The sequence below is a fragment of the Cetorhinus maximus genome, chromosome 11 (assembly GCF_964194155.1).
Source record: "Cetorhinus maximus chromosome 11, sCetMax3.hap1.1, whole genome shotgun sequence".
NCBI classification, from domain to species: domain Eukaryota; kingdom Metazoa; phylum Chordata; class Chondrichthyes; order Lamniformes; family Cetorhinidae; genus Cetorhinus; species Cetorhinus maximus.
The window spans coordinates 82,993,757-83,020,033 of NC_135889.1; the positions used below are offsets into that span (position 1 = coordinate 82,993,757).

Here is a 26,277-nt window from a genome sequence, read left to right on the forward strand (position 1 = left end):
GCCAGGAGATGATTATTCTAAACCCAAGTATTACAGGAGGAAGTGCCCTTCTATTTCCATTGCAGTGTTTTTCTTTAATAGAAACACGAATACAAATTAAGAATTGTGCAAAGTTAAGGAACCTGTCTTCCATATACTTATCAGAACCTCATGCATATGTTACTCCTCACTTCTTAGTGATTACAGAATCATTGTATCAAGGTCTCGTTGAAACTTTGTTGAAACTGATTCTCACAACATTGAGGATTTTTAAGCAGGATTGCTAGATACAGTCAACACCCTCTAAACAATGCATGTTCAGAGCTGCTTTACCTCCTCCAGCAACTTCAGTAATCATTCCACAACTCATATTTAGAGAGGCTGGCATTAGGATGATCAGGTATCTTTGGAGTAGCACAAAAAAAACTGTGCCTAACCAGAAAAAAACATAGCTTTCACATCAGATCTGAACGAGGCATTACCCGGCTTCAAGTACTGTTAATGGGCAGTATGTACCAAGCTAAAAATTAGGGCATGATACCTTTATTCAAACTACATCCTCAAGAAAAAAAATCAATTCATGCAGAGTAACTTATTCCTTTGACCTGAATCCCACTCAGTTCTTATCAATGTGGCTCTCCTCGCATTGTGTCAGAGATGAGGAGAAAAGATGATCAGCATTGATGACAGAAAACAATAAACATCACCATACACCAACATTAAAAAACTCAGATCAGAGTGAATTAACTAAACAGAAAAAGCACAGCGCCAGCAGGAAAGAACAAAAATATAAACAGGAAATGGCAAAACATATTGCTAAACTAATCCTACAAGTAAGCAGTAAGATAATTGTTCACAACCAGGGCCTCAAAACGAAACATATCTGACAACCCTCCCAGATATCTGCACTCCCTTAATTTTGGCCTCTTATGCATTTCTAATCATAACTGCTCCACCATTGGTGCCTTCTGTTGACTAAGCCCCAACACTGGAATTGCCTCCCTACATCTCTCCACCTCTCTACCTTGCTTTCCTCTTTTAAAACATTTCTTAAAATCTACCTCTTTGACCAAGCTTTTTGTCATCTGATCTGATATTTTCTTATGCAGCTTGGTGTCATATTTTGTTTTACAATGCTCCTGTGAATTGCCTTGGGATGTGTCATTACGTTACAGACACTATAAAGTTGTTGTTGTTGTTTCTCAGTCAGAATAAATTCACAACAACTGATACACACAAAAACACAAGGCCAATAAAATAATGCTAAACCGCAAAAGAATATAGCCCTGCTTGACCATAATTACAGCACAGTGTAACACTCACACAAAAGTGCAAATTAATTACCTATGCCACTGTAAAATAACAATAAAAATACCGCAAGTATTACAAATGCAGTATTGTTATTTATTTAAAGAGCAGATGAGAATGTGTTGTTTGTAACACATTTTTACTTTTACACTGTTCTAAACACTGCCTCGAAAACACAAAACATTGAAGAAAGTAGGGGGCAGTCAAATTGCTACATGAAGCCTTCTGCACATATTTTAAATTATGGATTGCCACAGGTGCCTCAATTATTTCTGCAACTTTAAATGTGTTCAAACTTGACTTTAAAAAAAAACACACAGTTCTTACCTTGGATTTTTCCTTAATTTATATCTTCAGGCGTATATAATTTAAAAGTGATTGCTTAATGGGAGAACCAGTTTTTATGAGTTACTGGTTCTGGCAATGTAAGGGATTAACAGAAGTGAGAATGGCTAATTTACTGAAGCATCCGAGATTAATGATTATTGGTTTAGTCTCAGCTAATTCAGGAGCATAAAGTGCATAGCAGATATGAAAGAAATTCAAACCAGTAGTGCAAGCAGAATGTTAAACAGCACTCATTTGTCATCATTTTCCAATTGTAAGTTTACTTCTACTTCTGTCAATCTCAAGAGAACAATTTGTACTTACTGGATGTTCTACCCAATATAGTACATCTTCTTCATCAAAGTCAACATCGTAGCCATTCCGGACTCCAGCTATAGGAACCATGGCATCACTCGTTTTGTCATCAGGATCCAGAGGAATGCCAAAGATGATGCTGCCTCTTACTACAATTAGGAATGGCTGTTCAACTGGGAATGGTGAAAGAAAATAATTTAAAATTCTTGAGCAAATTTAGAAATCTGATAAAAATTTAAGCTTCTACAAAAGAGAGATGCAACAGCAGAGGCTTTCGGCTGGTGTAATCTTAGCCAAGAATACATAATGAGGCTTGACTGAGAGCCCAGAAATCCATTAGCTTGTTGAAACACCAGTGCCCCAGGGAAAATACTGTTTGATTGACAGCTCAGGCTTTCTGATCTATGCTGTCAATTTCACAATGTTTATTTATTTACACAAGATAAAAAGGTTACAAGTGCTTGCAGTTTCAGCTATTGATATCTAAAGGGTCTGGATGATTGACACCTGTGTTGGGCTGTAGTAAAAAGGAGTTTTTTTAAGAAAGTAGAAAGTTATCAATGAATGACTTTTTTAAAAACTTTTTTTTACACATCCTACTGTAACTATAGGGTTCATTGCCTCTATACAGTGTATAGTGGGGGGCATGGTGGCGGGGGGGGGGGGGGGGGGGGGAGTCTTGGTTGTTATTTGGGATGGATACCTTGGCATGAGGCCATAGGGGGTGGGTAGGTGGCATAGTTTAGCATGGAGGGCATGAGGAGGACCATTTGAACTTACCTTTCAAAAAGCTCCCCCTGGTAGACTATGGTTCACAAAACCTCTGAGGTGCCTTGAACCATGACTCTTTGAAAAGCTAGCCCGACTCCATGAAAATTGCAGAGAACTAGGAGATGCATATTCCTGTAATGGAGCCAGCCAGGTCAGGAGTGCAGGGTGCGGGCTGACAACCCGAACCAGTCACCCTTTAAAGGCACTCCTGAAAATCAGAAACCCCAGGAATGGGATTAGGAATCCCAGAATCGGGACCCACTTTCCATTTTTTAAAGGGCTCCCAAGTCATCCTGACTTGGCAAAAATCCAGCCCCATTGTGCGAAACGTATCCTAATGAGTACTTAAGATTTTGTGCTCTTGTGAATTTGTGTCTGACACAGCTGTATTAAAGCTTTGGGTAAGCCAAGAAAAAACTTCCTGTTGAAAATCATTGTTGGCAGCAAGTAGTTTACATTTTCAACAGGGATTAGGTTATCACTAAACTGCTACTGAGGAGCAAACATATCAATTAAGCAATCATTCCAAATCTTTCAGCAGCAAATAAATTTTCAGCATTTGCTGTTTTCTGCAATACTCTTCAGGATATAATTGCAGCATCAATAAAACTGCAGCTAAGTAAAGGAATAAAGAAATTGTTTATCACCTCTTTGCATAATGTCTTCCTAATGAATGGATCATACGGAGTTGAAAATAATTCCCAGAAGAAAAGTACTAATGTAATTTTAAAAATGAACAGGTTTAGAAATTAGAATTATTTCAATATATAATAGTTCTTGCATTCTAGGTGAGCGCTATATAGTATGAGAATATTCACACAAGCCAAAGTGAAATTTGAGCCTTCAATAAACATTAGCAGAGCTAACAAGATCTGAGAGAACACAATTTTATGCAGGAACCGTTAATTCCAACAGGCAATTAAACTACTGAGTACTAACATTGGAGTCTTATTGTAAAAAGGCACAGAGATGATATCTGAAGCCATTTTAATATCCAGTTTTATCAGAAGAGATTATTTAGGCCCATCCAATTTATTCAATTTATAAGATCCAGAACAATATTTCCTGCCAGGGTTAATTCAGGCTTAAAGAAACCTGAAGCTGTACCACAAGAAGTAGGTAGAACAAATCTGATGTGCCTCCCAAAATAGAAATCCAATGCTCTTGCTGTATTCAATTAGTATGTTGCAATTCAATTAATGGAGAAGACTGTTGACTATCTACTATAATCTTTCAATGCTTTCATAACTTCAGATACAAACGCTTCTCCACGTATAAGTCTTTACATTTTTCCTTCTGACCAAATGTGCCTTAGAATTATTCTCATACTTTTTATGGTTCAAAGACTTTTATTGTTGCCTTTACATCACATAACTAGATACCATAGAACCATAGAAAAGTTACAGCACAAATGGAGGCCATTTGACCCATCTTGTCCATGCCAGCCCGAGGACACCCAGGTGCCCTTTCTAATCCCACCTTCCTGCACCCGGCCCATAGCCCTGCAGCTTTAGGTGCAGATCCAGGTATGTTTTAAAAGAGTTTAAAGTTTCTGCCTCTACCACCAACTTGGGCAGTGAATTCCAGACACCCACTACCCTCTGCGTAAAAAAGTTCTTCCTCATGTCCCCCCTACACCTTCTGCCACTTATCTTGAATCTATGTCCCCTGGTTCTAGAATTCTCCATCAAGGGAAACAATTTTATCCTGTCCGCTCTATCTATTCCCCTCATAATTTTGTACACCTCAATCAAGTCACCTCTCAGGCTTCTTTGTTCCAACCTATCCAATCTCTCCTCGTAGCTACACTTTTCCAACCCTGGCAACATTCTTATAAACCTCCTCTGCACTCTCCCCAGAGCTATTACATCCTTCCTGTAATGTGGTGACCAGAACTGCACACAATACTCTAGTTGTGGCCTCACCAGTGTTTTATACAATACCAACATTATATCCTTACTTTTATATTCTATACCTCTGCCAATGAAGGAGAGCATTCCATATGCCTTCTTTACAGCCCTGTCTACTTGAACTGCTGCCTTCAGGGACCTGTGTACTTGTACGCCAAGATCTCTCACTTCATCTACCCCTCTTAGTATATTCCCATTTATTGTGTAATCCCTGTAACTGTTTGACCTCCCTAAATGTATGACCTCACACTTCTCTATGTTAAAATCCATCTGCCACTTTGCCGCCCACTCCACCAACCCATCTATATCATTTTGGAGATTATGGCTATCCTCTACACTATCCACTACTCAGCCAATCTTTGTGTCATCTGCAAACTTCCCAATCATGTCCCCCGCGTTCACATCCAAATCGTTAATATATAACACAAACAGCAAGGGTCCCAACACCGAGCCCCATGGAACACCACTTGAGACATCTTTCCATTCGCAACGGCATCCATCGACCATTCCCCTTTGTTTCCTGTTACAAAGCCAACCTTTTATCCAGTTTGCCACATTACCCTGAATCCCAAGGGGTTTTACTTTCCTGACCAATCTGCCATGTGGGACGATAGTGATTATTGCATTACTATTTTTTTGGGTAAGGGATAGATAGGAATTGTGTCCTACCTTTTGCACAATGTTTCCAATCCGCCATCAGGCTCCAGCCTGAGGGGCAGACACATGAATAGAATCTAGGAGCCGATGCAGAAAGCAGACATAAGTGGCTGCAGGGGTTGGACAAACATGGATTCCAAGCTGCGAAACAAAACATACAAATATCCATAACCTTACTGTAGTTATCACAGGCATAAATCAAATTTACAATTGGAATTTGACACCTTTAAAAACCTTAGTCTGCATGAATTTAAGATTAGGACAAAAGTAGTGTTGAGAAAGCTATATGCATTTTATGATAGTAATCTGGTTGGGAAGGCAGAAGTGGGGGGAATATTAGGATCATCATAAGAGCGGAGCAATCTGAAATTGACTTTAATGTTTGCAACTTTAACTTTTAACCCTACTAAATCATCTCTGGCCTGTCTTAGGAGTCATGGACAGCTGATCTGGATTCTACACAGCCCAATGCAATGGGAACCATGGTGGCCGGGACCAGTTGATAATGGGAGAGGCCCTGCGTCAGTCTCCCAATGATGGAAATACCTCCCCCAATTCACTCATAGGGCGGAAGGGGCTGACACGGGATTCCCAGCAGTGGGATGTCAATTAGGCTCATTAATAAGCAATCTAGTGGTGTCTCAGGCATTAAATGGAGACCACATGGGTCTCCCATGCCCTCAGAAGGCTGCCCAGCAAAACCTGTCAGAGTTGCCAGTGGCGTCCCCTCTACCTATAACTCCCCTCTCCATGCCTCCCACCCCGCCTTCACATCTGTGATGTGGGGTCCCTCCACGATCCTGGGCCTTGTGTGGATGTAGTGCTGCCAGCAGCCACCACCTCCCACTAGTGCTGGTAGCAATGATGAGCTGGCAAGACTTCCCCAGCGCTGGATGTTTCGACGTGACTTTCAAGCGTGTGGCAGCTTGCGTCAAGTTCCTGAAGGTGTTCGAGGAGAAGAGAGACCAGCCGGAGATGAAGATCCTGACAGTGGAGCTGCTCTTTGCTCTGCCGTTGCAACGGGACCATGTGGTGACGGTGCATCTCTACAACCCCTACGTCCCTGTTGCCGACGTGTTCACCTTCCTCGCCAGGTACGTCGACAAGGTTGGGAGCTGCACCGAGGTTAGAGATGCCTTCGGGATTTGGACTCGCAAATGCCAGGTTAAGGTCACGCTCAAGACCGATGGTAAGGGAGCCATCTTCCACCCTCCTTCCAGCTTCGCTATCGGGAGAAGCCGTGGCTACCTTGTCAACGTTGGGCAGCCCAAACTTTGTCGCTCATGCGGCAAGTCTGGTCATGTGGCGGCCAACTGCAGCGCTGCCCTCGGCAAGAACTGCAAACAGGAAGGGCACCAGACAAAGGACTGCAAACAGATTAGGTGCTGCAACCTGTGTGGCGAGGCAGGTCATCTCTACACGACCTGCCTCAAACGCTGCCTCACTTATGCACAGGCAGCCAAATCCAACAAGGGGGAAGCAGAAGAAATGCTTCATGTCACTACTACAAAGGACACTTGCAACATTCCAACCACCATGGCTCCCAGTGAGAACAACAGGACAAAGGAGGACACAGAGAGAGGCAAGGTGGAGGAAAAGATTGAGGCAGCAGACAGCCAATCAACAGCACTGCCCCCTGAACCTCCCACTCCTCAGGAGAGCGAATCAGTGGAGGAGGAAGAAGCAGCAGAAAATCAGCAGGGGGAGTGGCAGCTGGTGAAGAGAGCTGAAAGGAAGAAGGGGATAAGAAGGGACCAAGCCACTTCCCAGACAAGTGGCAAGAAGCGTCTCCCATCCGACACGGATGACAAGGGAAGCTGCTCTTCGGACGAAGAAGTGCAAGGGCGGCACCCACAGAAGAAGCAGCAAAGCTCGAGGGAGTTGGAGGACGAGACACCCAAGCTCCAGAACATTGGAGACAATGAGGAGACAAGCGCACCCCAACTTTGCCTAGAACCCGAAGAGGCCAGTAAACCCCAGCCCCAGGAATCTGGGAGGAGTGAGGTGCTCAGCACACCCCAGTTCCGGGAAGCCGGGACCAGCAACACCCCAGAGGGGGAGAGGATTGGAGAAGCTTCTCCAACAGAGGACATTTCAAATCCCGTTCTCTGCACGAACCCCCAGATGCCACCTGAGCAGAACATTGCCAATGGGGAGGTTCAGGACAGTTTCCTCAGCCCATCCAAAGTGAGGCAATTTGTGAACACTATGGGTATGCAGGAGCAGACCAAAGGTCTGGGACTCTCAGAGGCAACAGGTTTGGTAAAAAACTAAATGCTTTAAAATGGGTGTAAAGATTGTATCCATAAATGTGCGTAGCATTAAATCTACTATGCGATGTGTTGCGACCTTGGACTACATTGCCAAGGTCAAAGCTGACCTGTTGTTTCTGCAGGAGTGTGCGATACCGCATCTCAGCTCCTACAGGCAATGGTCACGATGGTGGTCCCATGGGCCATCGATCTGGTCTGGAGGAAACGACTCTCGTTCCTCCGGCCTGGGTATTCTGCTGCGGGGAGGCAACTTCACCGTCTCTGAGGTTAAGGAGGTGGTGGGCGGGCGCCTCCTCGTAGCAGACGTAATGTATAAGAATGCTCCACTCCGGTTAATTAGTGTGTACGCCCCGGCACAAAAGGCCGAGCGGCTGGAGGTTTTTCAGCAGCTCCCACTGCTGCTGGTGACCTCCAGGCCAGTCATTCTGGGCGGTGACTTCAACTGCATCATCGATGCAGCTGGACGATCCAGCAGGGCCGACAGCAGATTAGACTCTACGTCCAGATCCCTGATGTAAACAGTTAAGGATGCCAAGCTGCCCGACGTCTTCAGCAACCCTGCAGACGGAGAGCAGCGTAGATACACCTGGTCGCGGCCAGACGGATCCATCCGTTCCCGTATAGACTTCCTGTCTGTGTCCCGTGCATTCGCAGTCAGATCCACCGACATCAAGTCGGTGTTCTTCTCTGACCACTGCCTCCTACTGGCTGACTGTCACTTAGAGGAAGATCAGAGGCAGGGGGGCATGGAAGCTAAACGTGCAACTGCTGACCCCAGAGAACATTGAGGAACTCAAGAGGGATTACAAAGGTTGGAGAACCGTGAAACCCCTCTTTGAGTCCCTGACACACTGGTGGGAAGCAATCAAGGGAAACATCAAGATGTTTTGCATCCTCAAAGGCACCCAGAAAGCTAGAAAGGAACAGAGGGAAATGTCCCGACTCCAGAAAAACATGCAGAATCTGCTCCGGCTGCAGTCGATGGGGGTCGATGTCAAGGAGGAACTCCAAGAGGCGAAGAGCCAGCAAGCCTCGCTCTTTGCCTCGGAGGCCTCCAAGATCATCTTCCGGTCCAGAGTCCGCTCCATGGAGCAGGATGAGACGTGCTCACATTTCTTCTTCCAAAAGGTACACAGAGAGAGCTCTGTGATCAGCAGCCTGAAGGAAGAAGATGGCTCAGTAAAGTCATCGCAGTCCGACATTTTGAGGATCAGCAAATGTATGACATGAAGCCCACAGACAGCATGGCCTCCCAGTCCCTCCTGTCCTCTATCATGGAGGTTAGACAACAGTATACGGGAGAGCCTGGACAAACCGCTAACTCCTGATGAACTGACTAAGGCCCTTGAGTCCTTCGAGAAGAGTAAGAGTAAAACTCCCAGAAGTGACGGCTTGCCGGCGGAGTTGTATTCAGCTCTGTGGGACTGGATGGGCCCAGACCTGCTGGAAGTGTACGAGAGTATGCTTCTGGCCGGCAGCATGTCAGAATCCATGAGGAAAGGCATCATCACCCTCATCTACAAGTACAGCGGGGAAAGGGAGGAAATTAGAAATTGGCGACCCATTTCACTGTTGAATGTGGACTATAAGATTCTGTCCAAGGTCATCGCTAATCGGGTCAAGTCCGCTCTGGAATTGGTGATCCACCCTGACCAGACCTGCACTGTACCGGGCAGGAAGATCTCTGACAGCCTTGTGCTGCTCAGGGATACGATTGTCTATGTGCAGGACAGGGGTGTGGACACCTGCCTCATCAGCCTGGATCAGGAGAAGGCCTTTGACAGAATATCGCACACCTACATGGTGGATGTGCTCTCCAAAATGGGGTTTGGGGAGGGAATTCACAATTGGATCCAACTGCTCTACACTAACATCAGTAGCGCAGTCTCAATCAATGGGTAGGAATCAGATAGCTTTCCTATTAAATCTGGAGTCAGGCAGGGTTGCCCTCTCTCCCCTGTCCTTTTTGTGTGTTGCATAGAACCCTTTGCTGAGTCTATCAGGAAGGATCCGGGCATAAGAGTAGTGACGATCCCAGGCAGTGGAGGCACTCTGGTCAAAGCCTCCCTGTACATGGACGATGTCGCCGTCTTCTGCTCGGATCCGCTGTCGGTGTGCAGACTGATCCACATCTGCGACCAGTTCAAACTGGCCTCGGGAGCCAAGGTAAATCGTAGGAAGAGTGAGGCCATGTTCTTTGGGAACTGGGCTGACCGATCCTTTGTCCCCTTCACCGTCAGGGCTGACGGCCTGAGGGTGCTGGGGATATGGTTCGGAGGGATCGGGGCATGTGTTAGAAACTGGAAGGAGCGAGTGTCTATGGTGGAAAGAAAACTGGGCTTGTGGGAGCAACGCTCCCTCTCCATTGCGGGTAAGAACCTGGTCATCAGGTGTGAGGCACTCTCGCTGTTGCTGTACGTGGCGCAGGTCTGGCCCATTCCAGATTCCAGCGCGATGGTAATCACCCGAGCCATCTTTCGCTTTATTTGGAGGTCGAAAATGGATCGTGTCCGCAGGGACGCGATGTACAAGCCTCTAGATAAAGGGGGAAAAATATGTGCCCAACATCGTCCTCATACTGATGGCCACCTTTGTGTGCAGCTGCATCAAGCTGTGCGTAGACCCTCGGTACGCAAACACCAAGTGTCACTACGTGCTGAGGTTCTACCTGTCCCCTGTGTTGTGAAGGATGGGTCTGGCCACGCTGCCGCGGAACGCTCCAAGTAGTTGGACCGTGCCGTACCACCTGTCCCTCGTGGAAAAATTTATGCAGAGAAACACCTTTGACCACAAGTCCATCAGGCAGTGGTCGGCACGTAACGTCTTAGAGGCCCTGAGGGAAAAGGAGAGGGTGGATCCTGTGGGATGGTTCCCGAGCAGACTGTGAAAGTCATTTGGCAGAATGCCTCATCGCCAGAACTTTCCAACAAGCACCAAGACGTAGCTTGGCTGGTGGTGAGAAAGGCCCTCCCCGTCAGATCCTTCCAACATGCCAGGAGTCTGCACATTTCCCTCGAGGTGGCTGTGGTGGGGACGAGACCGTTGTTCACCTCCTTGTGGATTGTGCCTTTGCAAAGAAGGTCTGGAGAGATATGCAGTGGATTCTGTCGAGGTTTATCCCGAGCAGTTCTGTGACACAGGATTCTGTGCTCTATGGGCTGTTCTCAGGGACACACACCGAGACAAACATCGACTGCAGCTGGAGGATCATCAACTCGGTGAAAGACGCTCTTTGGTCTGCCTGAAACTTGTTGGCCTTCCAGCACAAAGAGTTGTCCCCAACCGAGTGTAGCAGACTGGCACATTCCAAAGTCCAGGACTACGTGCTGAGGGATGCACTAAAGCTTGGCGCAGCCGCCACAAAGGCGCAATGGGGAAAGGTCGCTGTCTAAGACCTTTCTGCCACAGAGCACCGAGGGGCTCTGTCGATAGCCCCTCGGGCTGTACAGCTCAAAATGAATGTATGCAGTGAATACTAAGTGTATTATAATTGTATTGAAGCACCTCAGAGTGCAACATGATGTATGTTGATAACTCCAATGCCTTTGTCTGATTGTCTGCATTGACCATATTGAAATGATTGTAATATTCATTGATTGTATTGATGCACCTTGTGATACATGTATAAAAGTTGAATCTGATTGTACTTATGTGATTGTGATTTTGAAATGTTTTGGAATGTTCTTTCAGATATTTTATGAATAAAGTATATTTTTCAAAATAAAATTTAAAAATGATGAGCTGTCAGCCTCTTATTGGCCGGCAGCTCTCAACAGGCAGGACTTCTGCTGCGGAAGACCTCAATCACGGGGAAGGCCCAACAGTGGCCAATTAACTGCCTGAAAGGTGCTTGATTCCTTCGGGCCTCCCCCACGGAATTGACGAGGTTCCCGCCGGTTCTCCAACTGGTGAGCGAGACCCTCATTAGCACGACAAAATCCTGGCCAGCAAGTTACAGTGGAGTTGGAAGTTAACAGAGAGAAATTATTTACATGTTATTTTCCAATGGTAGAAATTGCTTGCAGATTTGACTTACAAAGGAGTTGCTTTACTTTCAAAGTCCATTTACCTGGACAACTACATGTCAAGTGTAAAGCACAATCTACACGATCCTGAAATGCTATTAAGTTCCATGACATGACATTCCAAAGATACATAATTTCATAGCTTCTTTATTAGACAAGTATTAATATGATTTTTGACCTACCAGGTGGTTGCCTCACAGAATGAACAGCAACTATTCCTCGTGGCTGAGTTATACTACTGATCATCACAGTCTGATTCTTTCCATGCCACTTATTTACTCTAATAACGCGGTTAGATTGCCGTTCAGTCCAATACACAAAATCCTCAAAAATTGTTATGGCATGTGGATGTTGCAGGACCTGCAAAACATGTAATTGGTGAGCATTTTAAATTAAATATATACATTCTATAGAAGAACATTTATTATTTAAGTAAAAGGCAAACAAATACTTCATTTACTTACCAAGTCACTCGCTAAAACTTGTCTCCTATTGTTTCCATTGTAATCACAGTATTCAATATAATCCAAATACGCATCAGCAAAGTAAAGTAATTTAGTTGGATAATCAATACTTAAACCATTGGGCCAGAAGACTTTGTTACTTATTAGGACTGTTCGCAACGTGCCATCCATACTGGCCTTTTCAATTCGTGGGTTCCTGCCCCAGTCTGTCCAGAACATTAGATGATTGCTACAAAGTAAAGTCAAATTGGCAATCAGTTTAAAATCAGAGGGATTTATTTGTGCTCCCCACCCTTCCCCAGGACCATCAGCAATTACTACTGATTGTTATTGTGATCGTTTCTTGTCACACCACCTCTTCTGGACAATCTGCTTCCTAGAGTTTAAACACCCATCATTAAGTTCTTTGTGACTAAATTGTTGTAAGTATGATTCAAATGAAGACAAGCGAATCTGCGTTTCCTTCCTATCATATGAGAGGCAGGATTGTTGACCTCCTTAGGGAATTTCAGTTTGTTAACTAGCTGTGAACCAATTAAGTTCACTCAGCTCAGACAAAAAATATTTTTTTAAAAAGGTATCCCTGCCACTCAAAACAAAAGGTTTGATCAGGTATAATACATTTATAACACCTGAGGTTCTGTAAAATCCTGAAAATGTATGCGATGCTAGTACAGATAGAACAATATGCACTGCAGCAAATCGCTAAGAGTCCTTCTCAAGGGCAATTAGGGATGCACAATAAAGGATGGCCTTGCCAGCGCTACCCACATCTCATAAACAAATAAATAAAATGTTTAAAGGGAAGACTCTATTGTCTATACTTAGTATGCAGAACACTTCTCCAATACCTACTACATGCAGTACAAATTCCATCAGCGTCAGGAATTCCCTCGTGGCTTCTCTCACTCTGCTGCCACAACTTTGAAACAAGTGCAGGAAAATCCTGCGCATGGGCATAAATGGGGTTTTAACCAAGCTTCCACCAAACTTACAGTGACAAAACAAGGGAAGCCTGAGGGAATTTGTGGTGCAAATCCGCTAATCAGGAAAATTGCTTGAAAGTGGATGCTTTCCGCTTTCTAAGGGCAGGTGTTGAATTCTATAGAAACAGTCAGTTTCAGAACCCTTGACGATAGTGAGTGAAATACAGTCCTGTATATTAAATATAGATTATTTGTAGCTTTTAAATGATACTGTCTGATACCAAAAACAGTGCTTGTTAACAATGAATGATTCACATACGCTGAGGTTTTGAAAAAGCAACCCTTGATTTATATTATTGTGTAAATGATAGCTGAAAACACTGTGCACTGAATTATAAACCCTTGTAAAAATAATAATAAATGATAAACTAATCAATATTTCTATAATGTCTAGATTTTAAAACATCATTTATTTGTTTCGATATTTAACAGAACCCTAATTTAACTAATTTGTCAGCAAATGAATCAAAATATGTATTGTAAGTACTTAAACCTTCATCTTAACTAAAAAGTAAGCTGATGTCTAAAATATGTTGTCTTCTCCAGGAAAAATTCAGACTGATTATTGTTAGAATGCTAAGTGCTTAAAATAATGTTGATTGGGGAATTTTTTTTCCAGTTTATTTTTGAATTAAGTTGTATTCAAGTATAATTAAATATGTCAAGCAACTTACAGAGGCTGTGATAGCTGAGGGCACTGACATATGGACAACTGTGGGAGGGTCCAGCAATGCTGAGCTTCAGGTTGATGTCATGCCTCTGGCGTTATCAGCAGGATGGCAGATGCTGTAACTTATGCAGGAGATGAGGGAACATGTGGTGGAGATTCCAGAGACTAGATGAAGGAGTCCATTCAGGCTGTGAGTGTTACATGTCTCTGGCGTATGCATACATAACTTCCTCCATGGACAGACTGGCAACATTCATGGAGAGCCATATCCAATAAAGCACTCAGTGGATGCCAGAGATGCCCATGGACCTGCCCCATCACCACTTCCATAAGCGTCATGCAATAGTGAGAGGTGAGAGAGTTGTGAGGCACTTGTAATCACCGCAAAGGTCCTTGCACTTCTCAGGTCAGCACAGAGATACAGCGGTGTCTGGGAGGAGAAGCGGCTATCATCCACATCTGGGGGCAGAGTATGGACAGGAGCTCCTCAGCCCCTCTGTCAGAAACACCAGCACCTCACTCAGCCACAATGACAGAGGGAGGCTCCTGCATCTATGCAGGAGGCTCCCAATGTGCCAAGGCCCTCCAGGCTTCACACAGCCAGAGGACAATGGCCAACTTCATCCCAAGCCACAGAGCAACAAAGAATATTAATTATGTACTATAGATATAAAATAACCTCTTCATCTGGATGTACATTAGTGCCTCATATTGCCCTTCTACTGGTTACAGCAATTAGAGCAGCTTTCCATTTAAACAACTCTGAACAAGATGTACATGGTGTAAATTGGCAGAGGAGCTCAACACACTAGTGATTTATTTGGTTTAAGTTAAAGCAGAACATGAAAACCTTCCAAAGTTCACATACTCCCACCCTAAGTATTACCATCATGTCCTAAATCCCATTCATTTTTCATTGATTTTAAAGATTGTTTAAAGAAAATAACTTTTCATTTTTTTCTGCTTAAATTCAAAGTGACAGTTGTACAGACACGAAGCAAAATAATTCAGTTGGCAGACAGAGGAAATTAATTTTTGGAAACAGTCATTTCAAATTCAGAATGAGTCAATGTATATCTCAAAAATCCACTAAATAATTTGCCGTACATAAGCGATCCTCATTTTTGACCTGCTAATTTGCAATTTGAATGAAATGCAACCTCTGCTGGTGTATCCAGTTTATCAATCACATTAATGAGAACAAACTTCAGATACCAAGGATACATTGAGTGGTCAGGTCATGACTCCTAGCTGAACATACCAAAGAAAAGAGGTGCAAAAGACCCTCCAGAGGACTTCCTAACCCTAGATGGGCTTCACATTTGATGCAGTATAAGCACTGTCCAGTTTGAAGCTATGTTTGAAAAGTGTTTCTGCTGACTGCTAGATATCCTGATCACTTTAACTATTGAATCTAATTACGCTGCTGGCAAGCAGATATAGCCACTTACACCAAACATTAGAAATTAGCTGCCAAGTGACTGACGCTCTGCAAAGGCATGTAAGAAAAAATGGGTAAAGGTCAAGTATACCCAAAGTATAACAAAAACAAAAATACCTGGAAAAACTCAGCAGGTATGGCAGCATCTGCGGAGAGGAGCACAGTTAACGTTTCGAGTCTGAATGACCCTTCAACAAAACTGTCAGAACATCAGTTCTGTTGAAGGGTCATTCAGACTTGAAACGTTAACTGTGCTCCTCTCCGCGGATGCTGCCAGACCTGCTGAGTTTTTCCAGGTATTTTTGTTTTTGTTTTGGATTTCCAGCATCCGCAGTTTTTTGCTTTTATCCCAAAGTATAACTGCAGTTTTTACCAGCTGCTCTTCACAGGCAGAAGCACGCCCAACTGATGAGGGTAAAATTCTGTCCATAGGGTAGATTTTATAGGGGGATGCTTACCCAACAAACCCCCCACCCGCCCCCAATCTAAAAGTTGGTCGGCATTTCGCCAATGTGAAATCTGCCTGCCCTACAGTCATAAGCTGAGCATGACTTTATTTGGATCAGGGTGGGACCGCGCTCCTCAGGGACAAGAAATCGCACCCTAGAGGGCTGCCAGCTAATCTGATTGGCCAGCAGCTCTGTATTTCCAGAAGTGCCAGAAGACAGCAGTGGTCACTGCTGGGACTACAAGCAATCCTGAGGATAAAGTGAAGATGTCTCCCAGACTTCAGGTTAATCCAGGCATTTTTGGTGGGCACAGCTGGGAGACCCCAGCGAGAGGTGGGCGAGAGGGGTAGGGTCTGTGGTTAGAGAGGCCGGGGTGCCCCAGGTGGGCTCAGGGGACCACCCCCCCAAAAGCAGTTACCCCCCCCTACTTCCTGCCTACCAGCAGCTCATGCAGTGAACGCTGCCAGGCTGGCTGCCATGCCCCTACTTTACTTCGCAAATGGAAAAATTGTGTCGGAGACAGAATGAGGCCCTTAAGTGGCAGTTAATCATGCACTTAAGGGCCTCAATAGGCCTTGCGGCACACAGGCTGCCTAACACCTTACCCACTCCCCATAATATGGGGGACAGGTTTGGGGTGAGCAGGAAGGTGGGGTCCCTAAAATTCACCCCATATCTTTCTGTTAATTAAACATTGTAGGATGCATGGGAAGTGATTTGATGCCTGAAAGCTCTCCTTAGCAAGTAGCCACACATAATGTAAATGAAAGCTATTTTCCAAATACAACCCTTCCTCCCTAATATACATGCACATAAATGCTTTTTTTTTTGTCTTACTCATCTCTAGGATCCAACACCAATCCTCTGGGATTCGTTATATTATCACTGAGTAGTACAGCTCTGTGGCCGCCATCCAACTTTGAAACCTCAATTGTTTGAAGAATGTTGTCTGCCCAGTACAGATTGCGGCCTACCCAATCCACAGCAATGCTTTCTGTGACAGTCACTCCGCTATCAAATATCTGTTGGCAGAGATTGAACCATCAGTGATAATGCAGCAAAGTACATCCTATAGAAAAAAGTTATCTGACGTTATATATTTTTAATGCTGAAGACATACTTCCCAGAAAGGTTTTAGTATTCTAAAGCTAAAAAAAATTTACATATCTGCAAATATTTATGAACATTAGTTACTGAAATGGCATGTCTGACTTGATCATCAGTCCAAATCTTTGCAAACAATTAATATAGAAAATATCTTCTTACCAGCTCTATCTCCATTGTTTTGTATTGTCTTATGTTATAGTGCAACATACAACAGTAAATTATATTTCACAGAATTGCTTTTATCTTTGCAAGAACAAAAAAAAATACGTACAATTTTTCGGTCTGTTCCATTTTGAAAAGCACTCCAAATTTTGTCCTGAGTTACATCCGACCAATAAATCCGACCAGATTCAGAATCAAAGTCAATTGCAACAATATTTAGCCCATCTCGGATCACACTCTGAATGACGTGTGGATGAGCACTAATGTTGTCGGAAACTAGCTCACCTCGGCTTGCCACCATTATTAAAACATTGGTTGAATCTGGAGAGAAAATCAATACAATATCAACTCTATTGAATCCACAAAGCAAGAAGAGCTGATTGAAAACTAATTCATAACATCAATGCTCGAGCAATAACAAACTGAAGTGTACTACAGGCTGCTAGCCAAGCAGTTTCATTTCACAGAACCAATGTGTGGACTACTCTCCAAACCACAGTTTGGGAAAGAAGGTAAGATGACAAAAAATATATTAAAATGCACTGCACAAAAATATTAAAATGGGTTTTGCTAACTGGTTGAAGCTCAGGACCCTTTAAAAGAAATTGTAGGCAAGCAAAAACCTGCAAGTTTCCAACATTGCACACTGTCATGCCCACTGACACGCCACTACACAACTAGCACAAGCATCCTATATAAGAAAACCAAAACCAAACTAATCAATGTAACCCTTGATATATTTCTTTGTCACTCACCTTTCTGAAATCTGGACTGCACTATTCCTCACTGTCCTCTCTTTCTCTCCCACATAGCCATTGGTTCCAATTCCCAGCTCTATAAACCCTGAAAGGGGATTCTAAAGTAGTTCAGGCAACAACATCCTCTTCTTTGCTGCAAGCCACAAATACATGCCACTGGCCTTTGCCTATGCCCTTAATGATACTTCTACCCATCCATCTTTCCATTGGCTCTGGACTAATCCATTTTAGGAATGCAGTGCAAGCAGCAAAACCACTTGCTTAATATCCAGGCCAAAAGAACTAGATGTAATGGGGGAAAAAAAACTTTTTGACTAGCCTAGAATGGAAGGAAATATGCCAATTTCAATGTCATCCCAAATCTTTCATAGCTGAATCTGTAGCATGCACAAAGAGCCATGCCTTACCCAATAAAAGACAGCATCTTCTGTCATCAATCCCCACATTGCAACATAACGTTTGATCGGAACTGGTTCTAGTCCATTATAATTGCGTCTAGATTTGAGCCATCCAAAAATATCCAGTCAGAATTTAATATCTCAATTATAACAAACCCTGCAGCTATAATCCAGTCTGAGCACTTGTAAATGCTGAAAATGGATTAGTGGCATTGCTCCAGTTAAACTGGGCACACTTAGCATAAATTTGCATCAGTACCAGCGTGACCCATTTAAAGCAGGTCTGGTTTAAACCAGTGCTCATGTTTTGAATAGGCTAAATCTCACATTCAAAAGAAATAAAAATTAAGGGGCTGAAAATTTGAAACTGTTCTGGTAGATATCCACCTAACCTACCTTCTCACCACAACCAGTTCCAGGATGAGAAAATAGTGGGGACTCTAGATGTGTCTCAAGATGTACTGATGCCCACCAATGGCAAGTAAATGAGGGGACTTCTCCCTTACCCCACGAACTATGGCACAGGCCTGGGGCAGGTATATTTCAATACTTACACAAAAATGCTCCACCCACAGAATATCTTGGCCTAAATCTTGTTAAGCCAGTTTATACCCTTGATAAAATTACATCAAGTGCTCATTCTTCCATTCCCTTGGTAATTATACTTCTTCCTACTATAAATGCTGAGGCATAGAAGCAGGAAGAAAGATTGGCTACGTAGCAGACTATGATAAGGTGCTAATCCTGCTGCTGGAGTACATTGAAAAGAAAAAAATGAAAGAGTTTGATTTTGGAGACCAATAATAAAGCAAACATAAATTTTATGAAATTGATTGTGAACTTCTCTTCCTTTAGCTTAGAGGATTGACTGGTTAGACAAAGGTAATGCTGAAAAGGTAAATTACAAAGTCCATGCTAAATGTTTTTTTTGTCAGGTTAATAGTAGCCTCAATAAAAAGTAGAAAAAAGCATATACTCCTTGACAGATTCATAGATACTGCTTGGCTGGCAAATGGGCACTAATCCTGGGCAGAGCCTTGCATTCTAACAATTTAATTTAGATTGCATAAGAATTACCACAGGAATTCACTAATAATGGCTACTGTGTAGAAATGCACATGTTCATTCTGAACCAGAAGCCTTTTAAGTTCATTAAAGTACTTGTCTATCGTTACGTGCTTAATGACTGTCCTCTAATCCAACACAGAGCCTTTGTATTCATGGCCTATAGCCATGTTATAATGGTCAACAATCTACATTCAGTGGGCAAAAACAGCATCCTTACTTCAGACAGATATGATGTCCACACCCTGCCCCAACGTGCCAACAGATATAGTAGTTTCCACACGTCATATGATGCTGCTGTATTACTATCAGTTCCAGCATTTAAGAGCATTGGTGTCCGAACCAATACAGAAATGCAACAACGAATTGAAGCTGAGAGAAAAAGATGGATTCAGCTTTTTAAGGTGATCTCTGATTTAGTGAAAATGCTACAGTCAAGAGACACAAGAAGGCAATTTTGTCCTCCTGATCACTGGCTTTCTGATCAAGTTAATATCTGAGCAGATAATGTCAACATCTGCACTAGTGCTGTGACCATTCAATTCTTTAGATTACACTTTAAGTACTGCAGACACATATTTGTGTTACAATTCTGCAAATGGTCTGATAAAATACATTTCAGTCAATGATAGGAAAAGATGAGTTTTACCTGAAGTTTTACAGGTCCTCCCATCAGCTTCTAAAGCATAACCTTCATCACACGTGCACCTGAAAGTTCCTCTTTCATTGTAACATATTTGGCTACAAATGCCTGGTGGATTACATTCATCAATATCTTCACAGGTCTTGGAATCATTTGTAAGCTGATAGCCACTTGGGCAAGTGCACTGTGCACCAAAGGGCCCCTCGATACAATTGTGTGTGCAACCTGCATTATTTTCATTGCAGGTCTCTGTATCTAGTTGTTGTCATAAACAAAAGCAAAAATAATTTTAGGACAATATTTTTAAATCATTATTGAAAAATGTCCCCACATTTCTATGTATTATTGCAATTAAATGCTTAGCATGACCTACATGCAAAACAAATAGCCTTTCCATTTAATTGTTCTTTTTTTGGCTAATTAAAGGGACAGGTTCAACTTCCAAACATACCTTGCAAGGCCTAAACTCGAGAGATTACTACAGCAAAAATTTAATATTCCTCTTTGACAATTGTCACACAGGATACTAACAACAATAGAATATAATTTCTGCATCATGAAACAATATAGGCCATCAACTAATAAATTCAAATAACTATCACCTGTACGCAGGCTGTTTGTATCTTCCATAATTAGCTGTATCTTTGATGTAAAAGTGCAATCCAGATAGTATGGCTTAGAGATCAGAATAATTTCCATTGTTAAGCATCATTAGCTAAAACATTGGCATTTACTCGGCAATATGGAAAACTGCCCAAGTATGCCCTGTCCTAAAAAGCAGGGAAAATCCAACCCAGCAAATTACTGCCCCACCAGTCTACTCTCAATCATCAGCAAAGTGATTGAAGGGCTATCAAGAGCTATTGACAGTGCTATCAAGCGGCACTTACACAGCAATAACCTGCTCACTGGTGCTCAGTTTGGTTTCCACCAGGGCCACTCAGCTCCTGACCTCATTACAGTGTTAGTCCAAATGTGGACAAAAGATTTGAAGTCAAGAGGTAAAGTAAGAGTGACTAATCCTCAAATTGAGTCAGTATTTGAGCCAGTGTGGCATCAAGTAGCCCTTGCAAAATTGGAGTCAATGGGAATCAGAGGAAAATCTCTCCACCGATTGGAGTCATACCTAGCACAAAGGAAGAAGGTTGCGGTTGTTGGAGGTCAATCATCTCAGTCCTGCCACAACACTGCAGGAGTTCCTCAGGGTAGTGACCTAGGCAAAACCATCTCCTATTGCTTTATCAATGACCTTCCCTCCATCATAAGGTCTGGAGTGGGGATGTTTGCTGATGATTGCACAATGTTCAGTACCTTTCGTGGCTCCTCAGGTGCTGATACAGTCCATGTCCATATACAGCAAGATATGGACAACATTCAGGCTTGGGCTGATAAGTGGCAAGTAACATTTGTGCCACATAAGTGCTAGGCAATGACCATCTCCAACAAGAGAAAATCCAACCATCTCCCTTTGACATTCAATGGCTTTACCATCGCTGAATCCCCCACTGTCAACATCCTGGGGTTACCATTGACCAGAAACTGAACTGGACCAGCTATATAAAAACTCTAGCTACAAGAGCAGGTCAGAGGCTAGGAATTTTGCAGTGAGTAACTCACCTCAAGACTCCCTAAAACCACCTCCAAGACACAAGTCAGGAGTGTGATGGAATACACACCACTAGCCTGGATGAGTGCAGCTCCAATAACTCTCAAGAAGCTCGACACAATCCAGGAAAAAGCAGCCTGCTTGATCGGCACCCCATCCACCACCTTCGACATCCTCTCCCTCCACCACCAATGCACAATGGCAGCAGTGTGTACCAACTACAAGATGCACTGCAGCGACTCACCAAGGCTCATTAGACAGCACCTTCCACAACCTGTACCGCCTAGAAGGACAAGGCTAGCAGACCCATGAGAACACCACCTCCTGGAAGTTCCTCTCCAAGTCACACACCACCCTGACTTGGAAATATATCATTGTTCCTTCACTGTCATTGGCTCAAAATCCTAGAACTCCCTCTCTAACAACACAGTGGGTGCACCCACACCACATGGACTGCAGCAGTTCAAGAAGGCAGTTCACCACTGCCTTCTCAAGGGCAATTAGGGATGGGAAATAAATGCTGGCCTAGCCAGCAATGCACATAGCCCATGAAAGGATAAGAAAAGAGAAAAAAAATTCCCTTATTAGTTTCATGTAATATTCTGAAATTCAGAGCAATTAACTAAATTTCTGATTGCAATATGCAGGTAAGAAAATTGGACAAGTTTGAATAATGGGTTTCTGAAGACTAACACAGAGATGTCGATATCTCTCAACTGAGGCAGTGGAATCACTGGAGACGACTGATTTTCAAATTAATCTGTCTTCAAGAACATAAAATATGAAATGTAAATATTTGATTTATTCCCACAATACTAATTTACAAATAATCTGTACAACACAAAGAAAGCATCCTGACTTGTAATATTGAACCCAAAAGCATTGAGAACAGAGAAATTTGGAAATGCATCAGTCTTGAATTATACAGCTTATATTAATTGTAGCAATGAAGCTAGAGTATATAATGAGTCAAAGTCAATTGAAAGAAGAAAGGATGCTACAAAAACAGTAATCAAAACAAATCTGCAGGTGATTAAGTGCTCAATATTGTAACTTAGAATTCAGTCATTAGGAAAGATCAAGTGGACTGAATCCCTATCCAGAAAACAAAAGTGCATCTTTCCAATTGCAGCAGTCTACTCAAATGCCATCCTTGTGTTCCTGAGATGATTGCAAAAGAATCAGGAAAGACGGGGTGAAATGTTTCCTTGTACCCAGATTTTGAAGCAAATTATAACTAACACATCATGGAGGGCACAGCGTAGATTTGGATTGACATTTGGAAGTTTTGATCTGAATAGCAATGTCAAACCATGCATTTACCCACAAAGCCATCAGATGACCCCATTCAAAATAAAGGGGATCAACACTAACTTTTCAAAAAGTGAATGGGAATGACCCACAATCAAATGAAGTGCTCATCTACCAAAATTGAAAACAGTAAATTCTAGGTTCAGGCACTTTTTGAAAAACAGGTCCTCCTAATGCCATTCATTCTGCTGTATAGCAAAGGTCAGTTTCAGGAATATTTAAGCTTTAGTAGAATGCAGACCCCTATTCTAGTGTGCTGGCTTTCTGCCAAATCAAAATGCCAGAATTTCAGAGCAAACTGTGAGGATCAGTGCAACAGGGGTGGATTGCCTACCAGAGAAATAGGCCTCTGTTGGAGAAACCCAAACATCTTCAGAATTTTATCAATTTAAAATTGGCAGACTTCTTCGCTCTTCTTAGTGTTAGTTTTTTTTAAATGCAGAGCAAAAGATATACTGTCACATTCTCTAGAACAATGAATTAAGGATTGCTCTGAATTGTACATAAAATATATATTTACTTATATCAGTTCATGAGTAATTCAAGGGTCTCATGTTTAATTATTTTTTTCCATCCAGGTTACATTGGAAGTGGTGTAGAGAATGAAGTACAATCTGCAACATGTACTACTTTGATGTAGGGCTAGTATCACTGACCTACATTTACTCACTGTCCTGCACTGTCCCAAGTTTGAAAAAGGCATCCTTATGTTTATATGTCTTCGTAACCTTGCCCCTCCGTAACACTGTAACGCCTTCCAGTCATACAACGCACATGCCCACATCCTCAAACTCCTTGATCCTCCAATTCTGATCTTGTGGCATCCCCAATTTCCCTTTGCCCCACCATCAGCAGCTGTGATTTGAGTTCCTTGAATCACCCATCTGGAATTTCCTCCTGAAAATTCAACAATTTGCTCCACTTCCCTCTTTAAAACTTAACTTTTTGATCAAGCTTTTGGCCATTCGAGGGAATGATCACAAAGATCAGTGCTGGTACTCGAGTGCAGTACTGAGGGAGCGCCTGCATTGTTGGATGCTTTCAGATGGGAAGTTAAACCAAGGCTCCATTTGCCTGCTTGGCTGGATATAAAAGATCCCATGGCACAATTTTGAAGAAGGGCCTGGTGTCCAGGCCAATATTTATTTCTCAATCGACATCATAAAAAAAATTATCTTGTCATAACCACACTACTTATGGAAGCTTGTTGCATGCAAATTGGCAACCACATTTCCTACATAACAACAGTGATTATGTTCTGGATTTTTGCAAAGTCATGGATCCATCATGGATCCGGAAATCCCACCTTCACAACTGGCAAAAACCATTTTCGCCAGGGGCGGGTGTAACAGGGGCAGGATGCAACTTCCACATGTGGGAAACAAGCTCAGCAGGGCCTTTCAAACTCAGTACTGAGTTCCAACATACCCCATGGAGTTTTAAAATTGAAAAAAAAACTGCCTGCCTATGTCTCTGAGAGTTGAAACAAAAATCTGTTCCAGCAGTTTCAGAAGCTGTTTGTGAGCATAACACTAAGTGCTATCATTATAGCATTAATGCTTGACTGTTTTCCACAACTTATCATTATTGCATTAGGGAGCTATATGTTCACAGTTTGACTGACAGCTCAAATGAGGTTATTAAAGGATTAGCTGTCTTTGATCTGGGGTTATGAATACAAATGTCTGTTTTTATGAGGGATTAAGTATTTGAGGGGATTTAAATGTATCGAATGGCCTTTCAAGAATGACAGTGTTTTTTTATCTTGTGAGGTCTGTAATACATATTGTGAACTTTATCTCATCTCAGCATGGCTCCTGAGGTCTGCCCAGGCATGGATGGTACAAGGGCAAAGGATGGTGGGTGGGGGGGCTTGGGTTGACCTAAGCTGGCGGTGGCATAGGGGCTAGATGGGGAAAAGGGATTGGTTGCGGGGTCATGTGTTGGCATGGGTTGGCACTTAATTGACACAGGGGCTATAATGGGTCATTGGAAGTGTGTGGAAGGCATGGGTTGGTATGTATGGCCATGGGGAGTGGGTGGGGTGAGCGATTGTGAGGGTTGAGGACTAGAGTGCCTAATGTTTAAGAAAACAACGGAAATGAAATCTTACTAAACCAGACAGGCCTTTTAAACAGCCTGCCTTGGCACTCGGCAGCCCCTGTGGCTGCCCTTGATCTGCATCTGGTATCAGCGAGCCTGACTCCATCCCACATCCGCACCCCACTCCCCCTGCCCCAAAACAAAGATCCCACCACTTGAGGCACCTTTTCCTCAAGGTGGGTGTGGCAAGCTGGGAAATTTCTTGGCTCAGTGCACCCCCCCTCAGGAGCAAAAAACCTAGACCTATACATCAAAAGTATTACATTGGCTGTAAAGCAATTTGAGACATCTGGTGGTCATGAAAAGTCCTATAGACATGCAAGTCGCTCTTTTTCTTTAATGCTGCACTCTCCTTGATTCAATGGCCTTTTTTTTCTGATCATGTGCCATTGGAGCACCTTGCGGTAGTTTGCTTTACATAAGGCTCTATATAAATGCAAATTGTTGCAGTGCAGTAGTAGTGGTATCAATTGTAGGGTCATGGTGCCTGCTCCTTTCTTCCATCACCTTGCACTTGCAAGGACACTCTGAAGTCTTGATTTAGGAGTTTTGATATCGACTTTGAGGCCTGGGAAAAGGTCACCCAGGATCGCTACAACTGGCGCAACCAATTAAAAAACGGTGCGGCCTCCTTCAATATCAGAGGCTGAGAGAAAATACATGGAGAGGAAACACCAAGCCAGCAACTCATCCAAAACTCAATTGTCTGTGGTATCTTGTCCTATTTGAACCTTCTGGGTGCGGATCGACCTTAGCAGTCGCCCACATACCCAGTGGTACCCTACCAGGCATCGCAGATAATGAACGTAATCACCTTCGCCTCAAAGGACAAACGAGAGAAGAGGCTGGTATTTTATTTTAGTCCCACATAATCAATTCACTGGACCCTTAGTTCATTATAAAGAATATGGAAAATATTAAAAATAATTTACTTACTGCAGAGTGGCGATTCATCTGCGCCATTTGGGCAGTCTGAAGAATGGTCACAAACCTTATCCAAACTCAGACAGATGCTAAGACCTGGGCACTGCCATTGGTTACTGGGACATTGAAATGGCTGTGTTGGGCAATCTCTTTCATCACTCATGTCTCTACAGTCATTATCGCCATCACACAGCCAGCCTCTGAAGACACAGTTTCCATTATCACACCGAAAATAGCTGGCAGAGCAGTTCTTTGGTGGGCAGCTAAGATGTTCATCTGATCCATCATTGCAGTCTGAATGACCATCACATTCCCAATTTGAAGGTATACAGGTACCATCATCTTGACATTGGAATTCATTTTGGTGGCACATGCCTGGTGGTCGAGTGGCTACAAGAAGAAAAAACAAAGCTTATAATCAAAGCTTTATCAATGTTATACAGAGCAATCCTTTGTGCCAATTAATATTTGACTTTACTAATTACTTATTATTGGGCAAGGTCATTGAAATGAGACTGAACCTCATAAAATGGCTAGGGCAAAATCCATGATCCATTTAAGACAGCAAAAATGTATTGGCACTGCCCAGTTTGTTCATTATCTGAACAAATTCAGTGGTTAGGGA

At 43.0% G+C, this 26,277-nt stretch overlaps 1 protein-coding gene across 2 annotated transcripts in view; it reads right to left on the reverse strand.

The window, feature by feature from the left end:
- lrp2a (low density lipoprotein receptor-related protein 2a) overlaps positions 1–26,277 on the reverse strand; it is a 361,142-nt gene that overhangs the window by 161,764 nt on the left and 173,101 nt on the right. For both annotated transcript variants that reach the window (XM_078552334.1, XM_078552333.1), the window contains exons 25-32: positions 25,665–26,042; positions 19,715–19,963; positions 16,954–17,165; positions 16,413–16,597; positions 12,030–12,258; positions 11,748–11,925; positions 5,280–5,408; positions 1,939–2,102 (exon numbers count right to left, since the gene is read on the reverse strand). In XM_078552334.1, coding sequence (XP_078408460.1) covers positions 1,939–2,102; positions 5,280–5,408; positions 11,748–11,925; positions 12,030–12,258; positions 16,413–16,597; positions 16,954–17,165; positions 19,715–19,963; positions 25,665–26,042 — 1,724 coding nt within the window. The remainder of the gene's footprint in view (positions 1–1,938; positions 2,103–5,279; positions 5,409–11,747; positions 11,926–12,029; positions 12,259–16,412; positions 16,598–16,953; positions 17,166–19,714; positions 19,964–25,664; positions 26,043–26,277) is intronic.